General features: G+C 37.3%; 1 protein-coding gene across 1 annotated transcript in view; it reads right to left on the bottom strand.

Moving 5' to 3' along the window:
• Window positions 1-17,422, bottom strand: part of LOC102845266 (disintegrin and metalloproteinase domain-containing protein 2-like) — an 80,896-nt gene that overhangs the window by 23,077 nt on the left and 40,397 nt on the right. Inside the window, exons 6-11 of the mRNA XM_006900300.1 lie at window positions 15,725-15,796; window positions 14,795-14,961; window positions 11,543-11,624; window positions 10,366-10,502; window positions 7,054-7,234; window positions 4,278-4,473 (exon numbers count right to left, since the gene is read on the bottom strand). Of these exons, the coding sequence (XP_006900362.1) occupies window positions 4,278-4,473; window positions 7,054-7,234; window positions 10,366-10,502; window positions 11,543-11,624; window positions 14,795-14,961; window positions 15,725-15,796 (835 nt within the window). The remainder of the gene's footprint in view (window positions 1-4,277; window positions 4,474-7,053; window positions 7,235-10,365; window positions 10,503-11,542; window positions 11,625-14,794; window positions 14,962-15,724; window positions 15,797-17,422) is intronic.

Genomic DNA, 17,422 nt, shown 5'->3' with positions numbered 1-17,422 from the left:
TTCTATCCTCCCTAGTCATTGTCCAACTCTCTGATGCATAACAAGTGATTGCAAAAACCATGGCCTCTATCAGGCGCACATTAGTCTCCAGAGAGACCTATAAGGTACTTTTGCATATCTATCTACATAACTTTCAAATTCTTTTTCAAGTCCAAATGTTGTCAACAGATGAATGAATGGACAAAATGTGATAAGTAAATACAATGGTGTAGTAGTTGTTGTTGTTGTTGTTATGTGTTGTCGAGTCATCTGCAACCCATAAATACTCTATGTACAGCAGCTCTGAACACTGCCCTGTCCTGAGCCAGTCTCATTAATTTCAACACACGAATGAATCCCCATTGCCCCAGTCACTGTATCAATCCATCTCATCCAGGGTCTTCCTCTCCTGTGCTGTCCCTCCACCTTCCAAGCATGATGTCCTTCTTCAGAGACTGGTCTCTCCTGTCCATGTGCCCATGTGAAATGGAGCTTCAAAATCCTGACCTCCAAAGAGGAACCTGGTTTCACCCTCTCCAAGACAGATCTATTTGTTTTCTTGGCAGTCCATGGCATATTCCAGATTCTTTTCCAGCACCACAATTAGAAGTCATCAATTATTCTTCTGTCATCCTTAGTCATTGTCCAGTTCTCTGAAGCATAACAAGTATTAACAAAGATCATGGTCTGAATTAGGTGCACCTTAGTCTCTAGACTGACATCGTTGCTTTTCAGTGTTCTGGAGTTTCCTGACAACCGATTTTCCCAATGCATTTCGTCTTTCGATTTCCTGACTGCTGGTGTTAAAAGTATAGATTGTGGAGCCAAGAAAGCTGTAATTGTTAATCTCAATCTCTTCTCTATCTATCATGGTTCTGCCAATGGGCCCAGTGGTGAGAATCTGTCTTCTTAATGTTAAGCTTCAATCCATATTGAAGACTACAGCCTTGGACCTTCTGCAGCAAGCACTCAGGTCTTCTTCGATTTCAGCAAGCAAGGTTGTTTCATCTGTATAACTTAGGGTGTTGACAAGTCTATGTCCAATCCTGATGACACATTACTCCTCATAAAGACCCACTTCCCGAATGATCTGTTCTGCATATACATTGAAAAGGTATGGAGACAAGATGCATCACTGACACACTCCTTTCCTGACTGATTCATGCAGGTGTTTCCCTGGTCTGTTCTGAGGACTTGACTATGAAGAGAAATAAAGGCTTCATATAAGCCACAGCATGAATAGCTCTTGAAAATATTTACTGTAAAGAGTTAGTAAAAAAGGAATCAATATTGTAAAATACTAATTATAAAAAAACATTTAGACTAGACAAATGTATCAAAATCATTATCAATTCCCATGAGTGAGGTAAAAGGAAGGGGTAGAAGGGTAGTTTTTGCTTTGAAAAGCTGAACCTTTATCAAAGATGTGAGGAAAAACTTGGAAATGGAAAATAGCGATGGCTAAATGACATGTTGAACATATTACTAATAAATTTTACTTGTAAATAGTGCTGAAATGACCAATGGTTTGTAAAAGACATATTGCCCCAATAACATAATCTGTGAATCAACAAGTGAGGTTTATTGTATTTTATTTCTATAGCTGTGAAAAATAACTCAATGAGGAAGAATTTCTCAGTTCCATTTGTGAGCTAACTATATTTTAAAATTAAGTTCTGTCATCTCACTCATCCAATCAATATATTGTTTTAATTTTTATGATCTCTAATATTTTGCTTTTTTGTATAATGAAGAACTAGATCACTTTCTCCAATATTCAGATCAAATATCCTTCTTCAGTCCTTATTCATAGTGACCCTCCATCAGATTTACAAAGCTGTAAATCATCGAGGGAAGGGACTACCACCTTTCTTTTGCAGAGCTGCTGGTGGGGTTGAACCACCAGAGACGCACAGATTACTAGAGACTATGTCATCTGAGTTCCTTAGTTATTATTATTTTTAACATTAAATTATTAAGTTGTTGTTGTTATGTGCCATCGAGTCGTTTGTGACACATAGCGACCCTATGTACAAGAGCCCTAAACACTGTTCCATCCTGTCCCAACCTCGCCATCTCAAACACATTCATTCCCACCACTCCACTCACAGAATCGATCCATCTCATTGAAGGTCTTCCTCTCCTGTGCCATCCCTCCACTCCATGATGTCCCTCTCCAAGGACATACAACGTGCCCAAAGTATGTCAGACGAAGCTTCAGAATCCTTGTTTCCAGGGAACATTCTGGCTTCACCCTCTCCAGGACAAACCTGTTTGTTCTCCTAGCAGTCCATGGTCTATTCAACACTCTTCTCCAGCACCACAACTCAAAGGAATCAATTCTCTTTCTAACATCCCTATTCACTGTCCAACTCTCTGATGCATAGCACGTAATTGCAAAGACTATAGCCTGGATCAGGCACACCTTAATCCCAGCCTGACGGTGTTGCACTTCAGTACTCTTGAGAGGTCCCTCACAGCTGACTTCCCCAATGCAAGTCGTCTCCTGATTTCCTGGCTGCTGTTACCAAGAGTGTAGACTGTGGAGCCAAGCAAACTAAAACTGTTAACTATCTCAATTTCTTCACCATCCATACTGATGCTGCCAATTGGCCCAGTGGTGAGAATCTTTGTTTTCTTGATATTGAGCTTCAATCCATATTGAAGACTGTAGTCCTTGACCTGCAGCAAGCGCTTCAGGTCCTCCTCCGTTTCAGTGAGCAAGGTTGTATCATCTGCATAACGCAGATTGTTGACACATCTTCCACCAATCCTGATGCCACATTCCTCTTTGTACAGCCCAGCATCTTGGATGATCTGTTCTGCATACAGATTGAAAATGTATGGAGACAAAATACATCACTGATGGACCCCTTTCTTGATTTTGAACCATCCAGTGTCTCCCTGTTCTGTTCTGATGACTGCCTCTTGGTCCAAGTATAGGTATCCATTAGCACAGTCAAATGTTCTGGGATTCCCATTCTTCTCAGAGTCAGCCACAGCTTGTTGTGATTCACACAGTCAAAAGCCTTTGCATAGTCAATGAAGCACATTCTTCTGGTATTCTTTATTTTTTGTCAAGATCCATCTTACATTAGCTATAATATCCCTAGTGCCGTGACCTCTTCTAAATCCAGCCTGCACATCTGGCAGTTCTCTGTTAACATATTGTTCCAAACGTTTTTGGATAATTTTCAGTAGAAGCTTGCTTGCATGTGATATTGTGATATTGTTCGTTAATTTCCACACTCTGTTGGGTCACCTTTCTTTGGAATGGAAACAAATATCGATCTCTTCCAGTCAGTTGGCCAGCTGGCTGTCCTCCAGATTTCCTGGCACAACCTAGTGAGCACATCCAGGGCAGCGTCTGTTTGTTGAAATAAATCAATTCGTATGCAGTCAACTCCTGGAGCCTTGTTTTTTGCCATTTCCTTTAGAGCAACTTGAACTTCCTCCTTCATCATCATAGGTTCTTGCTCATATGTTATTTCATGAGATTCCTCTGTGTCAGCCAATTCCTTCTGATACAGTGTCTCTGTGTCCTCCTTCCATCTTCTTTTGATACTTCCTGGATCATTCAACATTCTACCCAAACTATCCTTAAATATTGCCACCCATGGTTTGAATTTGTTTTTCAACTCCTTCAGCTTAAGAAACGCTGAGCGAGTCCAGCCCTTTTGATTTTTTGACTCCAGCTTTCTGCACGTTTCATTGTAGTACCTTGCTTTGTCGTCCTGAGCTGCCTTTTGAAATTTCCTATTCAGCTCTTTGATCTTGACTTCTTCCTTTAGCTTTGGCTTCTCGGTGCTCTAATGCAATACTCAGAGTCTCACCTAACATCCATCTTGGTCTTTTCTTCTTCCTTAGCCTTTGTAATGATCCTTTGAATTCTTCATGGACGATTTTCTTGACCTACCAGTTGCACATGAGAGAAACACGGGCAATCCCCTCTTGTGTGATTAACTGCCCCTGGAAACCCAAAGGAGGATCTGCTATGATTTGTTTCCATCTTGACAGCACACACCATCACTTTTTTGTTTGTTTATATCAAGTTGGTATCTCATTGATTCTTGGAACATATTTTTTGCCAGTACCTTCATCTTTTATATTTTGTAGAAATAATTCAATATTTTATTTCAAGTCTAGTTCTATGATGCTTTTTAAAGAAATCCTATGATGATGCCTAGATCCATCCTTTAACTATTTATAGCAAATTTAGGTTGTTATTATTAGCAAGGACATTTCATTTGTCAAAAACTCAAAAGTAAAAGCAATAGAAATTCAATTGCAGTAAGTACCTTGTCCATAGATTTCTTCACATATCCTAGTACCATCCCAACATTTTCCTTTCATACAGACCCACTGATTCATGTTGCATCGATAACCATCATGAAGATAGAAGTTCTTTGGACAGAAATTAGAGGAACCATTGCAATATTCAGTGAGGTCACATTCATCTTCTGATAACCTACATATTTCTCCTTTTGCTCTAAACTGAGGTAATAAAGAAAATAAAACAGAAAGAATTTACAAGCATCAAAAGTATTATGATTCCATAAATTATATGGCTAGCCCAGAAATAACAGTGTTCTTACTTTACACTGAGTGCAGCAGGGTCCATGAGCACAGACTGCATTTCCTTTTAATTTACATGTTTTATGGTCACAGCATGGATTTCCTTTACACTCCTGAAATGCAAATTAAATGCATTCTACTTGTTTCAAATAAAACTTACTAATGAAGATAAAAATTTTAAATGGAGGTTTAGTACCAAAATGTTTAGCCAAGTTTAACCAAAATTGTTTTACTTGTTTAGGTATTTGATCAGGATATTTATACTATCTGTGAAGTGACCCTGACCACACTGTCTGAACCATGTCCATTCATTATGCCACCTTATCTTAAGAGTGAGTGTAGATCAATCTCTAATTCCTTGTACAGGCTAAATCAAATCAAGGCACAATAAGGGAGAAGATTTATTTTAACTTTTTCCTTGTTTTGGTATTATAAATAGATTCTAATTAATCCAGAAGTTTATCAGAAGGAAGTTCTGGGATATGCTTCAGAAAGTCATCACCTTCAAACCCTTATGTTGCATGATTCCACTCTGCACATACTGAGTCATTATGAGTAGGAAATATAATAATATCTGAAACTTATGTATTTAGTATGCTTCAAAGGGTCTAGTATAATTTATAGGCTTGGTGATTTACTCCTTCTTTAATCTAAACTTGGTTCTGTTCTCTTGGTGGCAACATTCTCCTGAGTCTATAGGAAATTTACTTGAAAAACTTGAGTCTAAAAAAGAATAGCCCCAGTGCACTTACAATTGTACATACACTGATAATTCTTTGACATTTTATAATTACAATACATTGAGTATATCAGGGCTTTAGAAAAAGAGTAATTAGGATAGAATCGTGGTGGTCTAGTGGTAAGAAGTTGCACTGCATTTAAGGCCACCAGCTGCTCTAGAAGAAGGGGGGGGGGTCAGCTAAGACTGTATGGTACACAACAATAACTTAAATACTCAAAAATTTAGAAACTTTCCATCCATATTGAGGGTACTCAGGAATGATCTAGACATTTTATAGAGGAATACTGAATCCATTCTTAGTCCCATTCTTAATCCATCAGTTTTCCCACGTCCATGCCTCTCACGATGAGTTTCATCAACATGTATCTTTAATTTTACCTATCTCTACACTTCAACTCTATACTCCCTTTTTTTCAAATTCAAAAGTTTATTTCATTCAGAGTGGGAAAAATGATCTTGCCTAAGTATGTTTTACTAAAAATATTTTTTTTATTTATATGGTGACATTTATTTGTCACCATATAAATAAAAAATAAAAAAAATCATTGTTTTTGTTCAGACATTCCTCTAGGTCGTATAGACCTGGTGTACAAGTTGCCGTCCCGCGGTCACTTGTGGTTGCTGTGAGGCTGAACCCTGTGACATGGATGTGTCAAATGCGTTAATGGTTAGCTACCCAATGCGGACTGAGAGTGGGGTGCAGCTCCCCGATTGAACAAGCGTGGAAAGAGGAGTAGCGTCCACTTCCATAATAGCTTGCCCCCGGAAACCCTATGAACTTGGAGAGAAGATGAAAGGCACCCAAGCGTCAAGGACTCTCCTTCATAGGGTCGCTATGAGTCGCCTGTGACTCGACGGCACTTAACAACAACAGCAACAACAACAACAACAACATATGGTGACATAGATTGGAATAGCCCAAATCATAAAATTGTGCTATGAGTCACAAGCGACTCAACAGCACATAACAACAAACAACATATTAGGGTGCTCTGGAGGCCTAGTGGCAAGAATCTGTGTTGTAATCCTAAAGGCACATAGTTCAAGGCCACGAGCTGCTCCACGGGAGAAGGATGGACAATTTTCTCCAGTGTGATTAACTGCCTTTGAAAATCCACCAGAGGGTCAGCTATGGGTCAGTTCTGATTCAAGGGTATACAACAACAACAACAATAACATATTTACTATTACCTTTGTGAACAAGTGCTATGCCTACTTTATTGTGGGACAAGGACACAGATTAAAATAAAACACTAAGCTGGTGAAAGGAAACCAGAAGAAGGATAGACTAGACCTCTTAATCCAGAAATAGAGGTAACTGATCTCAGAACAGGGGGATCTGGTATCATAGCCCATAGGGAGGCTGTACTGCTAATGCAAAGGTAGGTGCAACATTTGAATCCACCAGCAGCTCTTTGGAAAAAAATGTGGGCAATCTCCTCCTGTGGTATCATTTATAGCCTCCTAACACAAACGAGAGAGGCAGCTATGATTTGGTTCTGACTCAATGGCAATGAGTGAGAATGGGATCTCAGAATGCAGGTTTACAATGATGCACAGGAATGACTGTCACTGAAACACCTCCTATTTTGGGAGTTAATTTATTATTAATTATTATTATTATTATTATTATTATTATTAGCTTCTCAACACAATAATTAACTCAGCAAAATGGCAGTGAAATACTACTGAAATAATTTTAGTTGTTCAATGAAAAGCTGTCCTATTGTAGAGATTTCTTTTCTTTCAGTACCAACCTCAAGGTGCCCACAGTCACACTGCTCCCCGTCTTCCACAAGTTTATTACCACAACTTGAAGTTTTGTAAGATGGCTCCAGATGTGGCTTATTTTGAAGACACTGAGAAACTGGCTTTGAAATGAAATGTATGAAGTCTTCTATGCTGCAGTTACTGAAGATCTTCACACCACTGGAATGACTAAAATGACATTTTACTGTACATTTTTCTCTAAAACTTCTTCCTATCCACTGTGTAAACTACATGACAATATTCCAATTATATAATATTCAATGTTGTTAAATATTCATAGAAAGTTAACTGTATACAACACTATAAATTCATATTAAATACTCTTTAGTTGGTATAATGAATGAATAAAATTTCCTTAGTTTCCATCTTTCTCTTACTCATGAGTCTGTCCTCTTTGAGTCTTCCTCACTCTAACAGGATTACCTATTTTATTGATTGATTCCTTTTTTTTAATTGTTAAATATTGGAATATCATGACCACAAATCAATATTTACATTTCTTTTGCTTTCTACTTATGTTCACTTTTGTTATATTGTTGTTGTTACCTGTCATCGAGTATGACTCATAGGGACCCTACGAACAAAAGATCTGAACCTCGTTCTATAATTATTATTGTTTCTCTATGTTCATAGAGTTTCCAGAGGCATGTGGTTTAGGAAGTGAATGCCACTCCTTCTTCCAAGTCTGAATCAACGTGGGAGCTCCGCCAAACACTACCCATAATGGGTAACCAGTATGGTGTTTGACACACTTATGGCACAGTGTTCAGCATCAAGTTACTTCAGTACAGCAAATAGACAGACCACAGCTGTACCACTTAAAAGAATGTTACTCCCAAAATCAATTAACACTTGGTCTGACTCGACGGCACTTAAGAACAACAACTGTTATATGAGCGAACCCAATTCTCCAGTTTTAAGTAGTATCTGTATTGTGTCAGTTCAAACATTTCCTCAATCCAAATTTTCCTTGAACAGCAGTTCCTTATATCTTCACTTCTCTACTTAACATTTCTGGCTGGTTATGGCTAACTTATCCCTTAAAATTAGCTTGCCCCATATGAGACTCTCGCCCTTTTTCCCATCAAGACTGTCCCACCTACAAGAGAGCACAATATTTCATACTGCAGACCCTGAAGACTGTCAAATTGCATGAATTCAAATCTTCTCTCTGGCACAGGTTGTAAGGTTTTGAGCAAAATTGCTTAAGCTCTTTACTCAACATTTTCTAATCCTTAATATTAGATGATAAAATTATTTCGTTAATAGATTTGTGATGACTAAGAATATAAGTAAAACACTGAGGCAAGTGACTAGATATAGTTTGTACTCAGTAAGAATTTGCTACTATTATAATTATTCCCCAATTCCTTGAACATGTAGTTTCATTTGTCCACTTATCTAGACCTTACATATTTCAGGTCGACCCTGTATTTCTCATAATCTGTATCCAGTATCTCAGTAAATACTAGAATCTAACTTCTAACTGAATCCAGAATTTGAACACTTTTCCATACAAATAATTTGTTTCCTAAGTTTTGCACCACTAACCCTTTATCTACTCTTTCTAGCCACCCAAACTGACCTCTTTGCTGTTCACACCTTCAAATTGTTGATGTTTGGTATATACTTTGCCTGAAAATATTTATCAACAGAATTAACTCCTTCTGTTCATAACTACACAGTTAGTTAAAGCCTTCTTGACCGTGCTACCAAAGTTAACACATTATTTTATTCCCCCTTGATGCCTCTGAGGGTCATTTTTTTTCTGGCCCCAAAAAATTGCTAAAAATAAATTGTTGAACAAAATTCATCCACAGATGTATTTCTCACTACGTTTCTGTTTCCTACATGCATGCTAGCATAGAGTGAATGTTCAATAAAGAGATGAATAAAAAATAATTAAAAATATTTGTTGTTGTTCGGAGCCCTCAAATCAAGTATGACCCATAGCGACCCTATGAACAACAGATCTTAACCCTGACTCAACCTCGTGCTTTTTGACACACCAGAGACCATTGCAGTAGCCACTATGTCAATCCACATGGTTGAGAATCTTCTTCTCCTCTGCCAGCCTTTCTAAGCATAATGTCCCTCTCCAAGGAATTGACATTGAGCCTCAGTCCATACTGAAGTCTGCAGTCCTTGACCCCCTGCAGTAAGTGCATGAGGTCCTCCTCAGTTTCAGCAAGCAGGGTTGAGTTATCTGCATAACGCAGATTGTTGATCGATCTTCCACCAATCCTAACGCCACACTTCTCCTCATAGAGCCCAGCCTCTCGGATAATCTGCTCTGCATACATGTTGAAAAGGTATGTAGATAGGACACATCCCTGGCGTATGCCTTTCCCAATTTTGAACCATGCAGTGTTTCCTTGCTCTGTTCTGATGACTGCCTCTTGTTCCAAGTATAGGTTTTGCCTTAGAACGATCAAGTGTTCTGGGATTCCCATTCTTTTCAGAGTCAGCCACAGTTTGTTATGATCCACACAGTCAAATGCCTTTGCATAATCAATGAAACACAGATAGACATGGGATGATACCATATAAAAATGATAGAGATTTAAACAGTAGCTTCTATCTATGAGTGAATAAGATTTTCCTTAAATTCTTGACAAAATTTATCCTAAAATTTATCTAAAGAGTGCAGAGATTATCTAACAATATCATTAATATTACAAGCAAGTGGAATATTATTGAAATTTATTAAATAGTGACTAGAACAGTACATCAACAGGCAACTGCCAGAAATTCAAATTGGATTCAAAAGAAGCTGTAGCGCAAAGGATATCACGGTTAATGTCAGACAGATCTTTGCTAAAAGTACAGAATACTGAAAGAGGTCTAGTTATGTTTATTGACTATGTAAAGTCATTTTACTGTGTGGATAATAACATTATGGATAACACTGAGAAAAGTAGGATCCCAAAACATTTAAATGTGCTCACAAGAAACCTATATATGGACTAAGAAGTTGTTCAAGCAGAACAAAGGAACACTGCATGGCTTTAAATCAGGTAAGGTGTGTATCAGGATTGTATATGTTCTAGTCTCTCATTAATTGTACATTTTTCAAACAGAGTGGTAAAATTTAGTCCATAAATGAAAATTAAAAAGTGATATTTGATAATAAAAGATATTGTAGTGTGTATGCAGCATAAACATCAGGGAAAAAGTATTTTGATTGGGGGATGATTGGTCATGATTATTTCATCATTAATTTTTGTTATAGTTTATGCTTCCTTAGTTTACACATACCAAATTTTTCTTCATATGAACTTGAAATGAAAACATCTTACATGGCTTCTGGACTCATTACACAGGCAGCTCCTGAGCAGTGGCATTTATTAATGTCATCAAATGCGATCCCCATACTGAGACCAAGTAACTGAGCTATGATGACTGCAAAGGCTTCCAGGCTTATGGTTGTAGAGTACTAAACACAACAAAGATAGAAATTAATGACAAATTAATGAGTTTCCAAATGGTACAATGAAAAGAGTAATAAAGGGAAGGTGTAGGAATGATGATGAGAATTTAAGACTCTCTGCAGAAAAAGACCATGTACCTAAATGAACTAAGGTCTGGTGATAGATTAAAGTTTTTAATGAAACATTTGCTTTGAATTAGGGTTCAAATTATCAGTACGTTTTCATTCTACTTCACATAAAATAGCAAGTCTTTACATTATAAGCCCTTATAAAAAATTTAGCATGTGATCCTATTTACATACCACAGCACTGTTGTTGTTGCTACATGTTCCCGGAAGATCTGTTCTGCATTTAGATTGAAAAGGTATGAAGATAGGACACATCCCTGGCGTACACTATTCCACATTTTGAAACATGCTATGTTTCCTTGCTCTGTTCTGATGGGTGTCTCCTGGTCCAAGTATAGGTTTTGTATAAGCACATGTAAGAGTTCTCGGATTCCCATTCTTCTCAGAGTTAGCCACAGTTTTTTGTGATCCAGTCAAATGCCTTAAGATATTTAATGAAACTCAGATGGACATTCCTCTGATACTCTCTGCTTTCAGCCAAGATCCATCTAACATTAGCTATAATATCCTTAGTATCACAGCCTCTTCCAAACAGTCTGCACATCTGGCAATTCTCTGTTGACATGCTTTTCGAATCATTTTCATAATAACTATTTATAATATTAATTACAGGAGGCTCTGCTGGCCTACTGGCAATAAGCTTGGCTGCTATTCCAAAGGCACAGGGTTCAAGGCCACCAGCTACCTTGCAGTAGAAGGATGGGCAATCTCCTCCCCTGTGATTAACTGTCCCTAAAAACCTGATGGAGAGTCAGCTCTGGGTTGGTTCCACTTCAGTGGTAGGGTACACAACAACAACAACAACATATAATAACATAATTTCAACAATTATAATAATAATAAAATTAAAAGGTTGTTTTTACTGTATTATAGCTATCAAATTACAGGTACATTTTAGCAAAGAAAACCATACCTACCAGAGCAACACCTCCAGCACTTTTTTTATCACACATCTTCCCTTTTAATGTCGCACCAGCATAGTTAGATTTGTCTCTGTAACTTAATTTAAAAAAAACCCAACACAACACATAATCATATATTTTGTAAAAGTTAACAATTAATATTAAAGTGTAATAGGGCAGTTTGAAACTTTCTTACTGATTCATAACAACACTACAAACAGAACAAAGCCCTTCCCAAACTTGCACCATTTTCATTCTCACGAATTCTAAAGTGTTTTATCTTAAGGTAGAATTTAGTACTTAAGTCCATTGTTGCAATCATTGTGCCTGCAGATCTTCTAGAGAATCATCCTCTTTTTTCAGTGGCCTTCTACTTTTCCAAACATGATGTCTTTTTCCAAGGACTAGCCCCTCTTGATAACATGCCTAAAGTTTTAAGATGGTCTCACTCACTATCCTGGCCTCTCAAGGGAACCCTCTCTTCCGAGACAGATTTGTGTGTCCTTTTGGCAGTCCATCGTATATAATTCAAAGACATAGACTTTTTTTGGGTCTTCTTTATTTACTATCCAATTTTCACAGGTATCTGAATCTACTGATAATAACACAGCTTGGGTTGGGCATAACTTACTCCTTAAAAAAAATCTTTGTTCTTAAAAAGTACTTCTAAAAATCTTTCTGGCAGTATATTTGCCCAATTGCAGCACCTCATAATTTCTAGACTAAGGCAGACTAAGAAGGAGGACTGGCCAACAACTTCTGAAATAATGGATCTTTGAAAATCTTATGAATAGCAGAACATTGCCTGATACAGTGTTGGAAGATGAGCTCTTCAGGTTGGAAGGCACTCAAAATATTAGTGAAGAAGGGTTGCCTCCTCAAAGTGGGCGGTGGTGCTGGGTGGCATCAAATTGGACTTGACAATCCTCCATTGAGTTTTCAGAGGTTGTTAATTACCCAAGAGGAGATTGCTTCTTCCTCATCCTTCTTCCACAGAGCACTGGTATGTTCGAACCACATGCCTTTGGGATTGCAGTGCAACTTCTTAACACTAGGACACCAAAGATCCTACTTCCTTAATGACAACGATGGAGTATAGATTTCAGTCAGTAAAAGGCCATCACTTGGGATGTGGTATGATTAAAAAATGAGGAGAAACAGCTACAAACATCCATCATAATTAGAATACAGAATATACAGAATAGGAAGAAGGTTTAAATCTAGGACAATTGGAATTTTTTTGTTTTTTTTTAAAAAAAGAAAGAGAATAAAAATCTACACGTAAGTATTGTTGTTGTTGTTGTTGATTGCCATCAAGTCAAGCACAACTCACAGTGGCCTTAGGGACCAAAGGGTCTTTGAAGCCTTTCTATAACTATCATTGTTTCTCCAGATTCATAGAGTTTCTAGAGGCATGTGTTTTAGGAAGTAGATGCCACTCCTGCTTCCAAACTTGTCTTAAAACTGGGAGCTCCACCAAACACTCTCCACCATGGGCAGCCATTATGGCATTTGACCCCCAATGATGCAAGATTCAGCTTCCCAGCAAACCCGGATTACCTCGGTACAGCAAATAGAAGAGTGTTGTACAACTTAGAAGAATGCTCCTCCAAAATAGTGACACTGGGCCCTCGGGCCCAATCAAGATTTAAATAGAAGGGCCCTCCATATATATATTTGAACAAAAGAGGAATAAAAGTCCTGAAGCCTTTCTATAACTATTATCATTTCTCCTAGTTCATAGAATTTTCAGAGGGATGTGGTATAGGAAGTGGATGCCACTCCTTATTCCAAACCTGAATCAATCTGGGAGCTCCACCAAACACTACCCATGATGGGTAGGCAATTTTGGTGTTTGACACACCTCTGACACAAGTAGGTGTCCATTATCACAGCAACTGAGTTGAAAAGCTGATATGGACTGGAATTGTCCATTTACATAAAAGGAAGACTTGTTAACAAGACTATTATTCAAATAAACACACCAGTAATTAATTCTAAAGGAGAAATTGAGTACTACTGCATTCTAAAACTGATGGATCATGCAATCAAAGTACACTAGTGTTACGATATAGAAGAATCTAAATTGTACAGTTGGATGACTATATTTTCGCAATTTTAAAAGATTTAATAGCATTAAGTAATAAGATGAAAGAATACTTTCATTGTTCACGTAATTTAGAGAAATTCTATTGAAAGACATTATTGGAAATATTACTTTACATATTTTATAAGAAAACATCATCATGTTAAACTGCATAGAAAAAGTTTCTGCTTCGGTAAGCTGCCATTTGGTAATGAACTTTGAGGGAAGCTGCATATCAAATTTAATAATAGTAGAGCAAATGCTATATCAGGATATGAGGGAGGCTTAATACAAGCTGAAGGTCACCCTGTGGCACTAAGGCGTTCCCTGTTCCCTAATAGTCAACATTGTTCTTAGTTTATATTAACTGAATCCCTCCCTCCTGAGATAAGCATAAAGAGGAACTTGGCCTTATCTGCAAAAGACTTCACCATTATCCTTTGGTTTTGTTTTGTACTTCCTTATGATTTTACTTTGTCTACCTTCCTTATGATGGAACTGCTGGCCCCCTGTTTTTTATGCTCCTTATTCTATCTCATTCCTGGTAGTCTGTCTCATTATTAATAATTATAAAAATACTTTACCCTCAGTCTGCAACAGAATTTATCTTAAAATCATAAGAGCCTCAACTTTATACTTTAATCTCTTCACATTTTCCAACTGAAAACTTAGGCCCATATGCATAAGGAAAAATTTTTATGTCAGTGATTCTGCAAAGCTATATTGTGATATTGGTTTATAGCAATAAAGACTTTACAAAATTAAGTCTAACTAAAATTGAAACTTTTGTTAGGCTTTATAGCAAAATACTCAAGATATTTCAGCTCTCTTAGTACTTTTAAAACTCCTTTTCTCTAATGGTATGTAGGAACTATATACCAGAAACATAAAAAAACAATCTGTGGAACTCAGTCATCAAAGAACATGCACTTTTACTCTTGAACATCCATCCTATTGTTCCAAATTTTTTGGGCTTTTTTGTAAAAAAAAATCATGAAATTTTTGCTCTCTCTCTGTTTCTCAGTTCCTCAATGCCTACGGTAATATGGAAATCCAAGGCGTTCTTCAGAGGGCTTCTGGAAACCTTTTGGGGCAGTTTTACTCAGCTTTATTGGGTCACTATGAGTTGAAACTGATTCAACAGCAATGATTTTAAAGTACTGCCAAGATTTGGTACTTACACAAGTAAGAATGTCACATCATAGGGACGTAAAACAAGATAAGTACTTTTCCAGTTTAAAAATCTATAGAGTAATTCATTAGCATCTCCAGTTACAGGAATTTTATTATTATCTATCCAAAGTTCCAGTGAAGACAAAACTAATGTAATATTAAAAGAAGTGAACATCTAAAATAGAATACACATAGGAAATATGTTCAAATATATTCAGGAATAAAATTCAGAAATGCATACTACAGTAAATATAATAAAACATTATCATAATTAAACATCTTAATTGGAGATCTGTATTGTATACTGTGATATATTTCAGTAAGTTGTAATATCAGTAATAATATTAATGAGTGTTATACTTTATTAAATGTTTGAATCTCACAGACCTCATGACTAGTACTTAATTTTATTTTTCTTTACTCTTATAATAATTTTATATAGTTGTTATTGTTAGTGTCATTGAATTGACTGGGCCTAACTAAATGTGCCTCCAAGCGGCTCCTCTATTCTGTCCCCTCCTCTGGGGGCCCCTGCCAAGTGTGGAGAGGGTCTTAGCCCCTTCAGGAAGCCCCTCTTCTTACTCCCCTACAGACCTTTCTACACACAGCTCTGAAACCTGCCCTATCCTGATCCAGTCTCATTGTTTCTGACACCCCTACTCCCAATACCCTAGCTACTGTGTCAATCCATCTCATTCAGAGTCTTTGTCTCCTATGCTGTTCCTCCACTCATCCAAGCATGATGTCCTTCCCCCAGGACTGGTCCCTCCTGGCCATGTGCCCAAAGGATGCAAGAAGAAGCTTCAAACTCCTTGCCTCCAAGGAGCAACTAAGTTATGTTATTTATTCACATATTACATGTAATAAAATCTAGACCACTGTAGATTATATAAGGAAGACAAACACATACAAAAAGCATTAAAATGGCAAATACTTACTGTACTTGTAAGTTCAATCACCTGGAAAACTTTCTGAGTGACAACAGCTGCATCAGAACCTAAATATTCATACTGAAAAATACAATTATCATTTAGTTCTCAGTCCTCACTGTTTAATGTTTAATAGGTTCTTCTTTTTTTGTTTATAATTTACCTTGATTAGATATAATTTTTTACCATTAGCATTAATTTTAAATTTTTTTAGAATTTAAAAAAAATGTTTATTATTATTATTATTATACTAGTTTATTTATAATATTAGAATACATTGTTTTTCAGAATAACTGGAGGGAATTATGCTGAGTGAACTAACTTAATCCCACAGGGACAAATATAGCATAAAACTATTATTGTAGAATGAATATAAGGATTCAAGGAGGGGGAGGGTGGAAGTAGAAGGATGAGGATGTACAGGGGGAGGGGTTGTGCAATTGGAAATAGAAAACTGTAACTACATCAACATGCAAATGATATATATACTATACCACAGATTGCAAAAAAATCAAACAAACATAGTGGAAGGAGTACATCTTCTTTGGGCATGTTATCACAAAGGATTAGTATCTCAAGAAGGATACCATACTTAGGAAAGTAGAGTGTCAAGGAAAGAGAGAAAGATCTGCAGCAAGGTGATTTATTGACACAGTGACTGCAGCAAGGGGTTTAACCACAGCAGAGATTATTAAGATGGCACAGGAAAAGGAAGAGTATTTTTTTTCTGTTGTATATATGGTTGCTGTGAGTTGAATCCGACTTGGCTTCGCCTTCCATTGTTTCCTATGCATCTGAAAGTTGGACAATGAATAAGGATGACAAAAGAAGAGTTTATGTCTTTGAATTTTCAGAGAGGAGTACTAAAGACTCTCAAACAGATGGGTTGACATACTGCAGCAACGTGCTCAAGTGTCACAGAGATGGGGGTCATTATAAGTTGTACTTAACTTGAGGCTAGGTAACAACATGATACCAAACAGCTTCATTTCCCTTCCCTCCATTGCCAGCTCTGGTTGCCTAGTGGTCAGGAATTGTGCCGCCAACCCAAAGGCACAAACATTTGAATCTGCTGACTGTTGGATTGGAGAATTCTCTTTCTCTTATCTGCAGTCTCCTCCTGAGTGATTAACTGTCTCTGAAAAGCCACAGGAGGGTCAGCTATGAATAGGTTCAGACTTGATTCATAACAAACAACAATAAAATGAGCTTGAGAGCATATGCTCTAGTCTTATATCCTTTTCCTTGCTGGGCACCACTGTGGATCCAAGACGAATCCAGGTGGCCACCTCTAGATACAACACAGTTCAATTCTCTTATAAATTTCCCAAAACAAAAGATGTCTTCCAATCCACTTTTCCATCTTTCTATGAACACTTAAACTGGTGGAATCTCCTTTCTGAATTTGAATTGCAATGTTATCTTCGCCCTGCCCCCCAGGATCTGTCAGCATTCTCTTTAATGATGTCCTGGATGTTTAATTGCCCCTCCACCTTATTTCCTCATCATAATTTAGAGTAATTGTCAATCATTTGAATTTATGTAGGAAGTTTTTTAGTGTAGTGCTGATCTAATGGGTAACATCCTTATTTTGTGAACCCAAAATAAAACATAAACAGTCTTCCCAGTATCCTGGAAAAGCTACAACCAGGAGAAGATAACATAGATGAATGGGACCTTCTAAGACTCAAATCCCTATGCACATCC

This window comes from Elephantulus edwardii, unplaced genomic scaffold, assembly GCF_000299155.1.
Source record: "Elephantulus edwardii isolate Elephantulus edwardi_28Jun2011 unplaced genomic scaffold, EleEdw1.0 scaffold00279, whole genome shotgun sequence".
NCBI lineage: Eukaryota > Metazoa > Chordata > Mammalia > Macroscelidea > Macroscelididae > Elephantulus > Elephantulus edwardii.
This window is presented reverse-complemented; position numbering and strand designations above follow the sequence as displayed.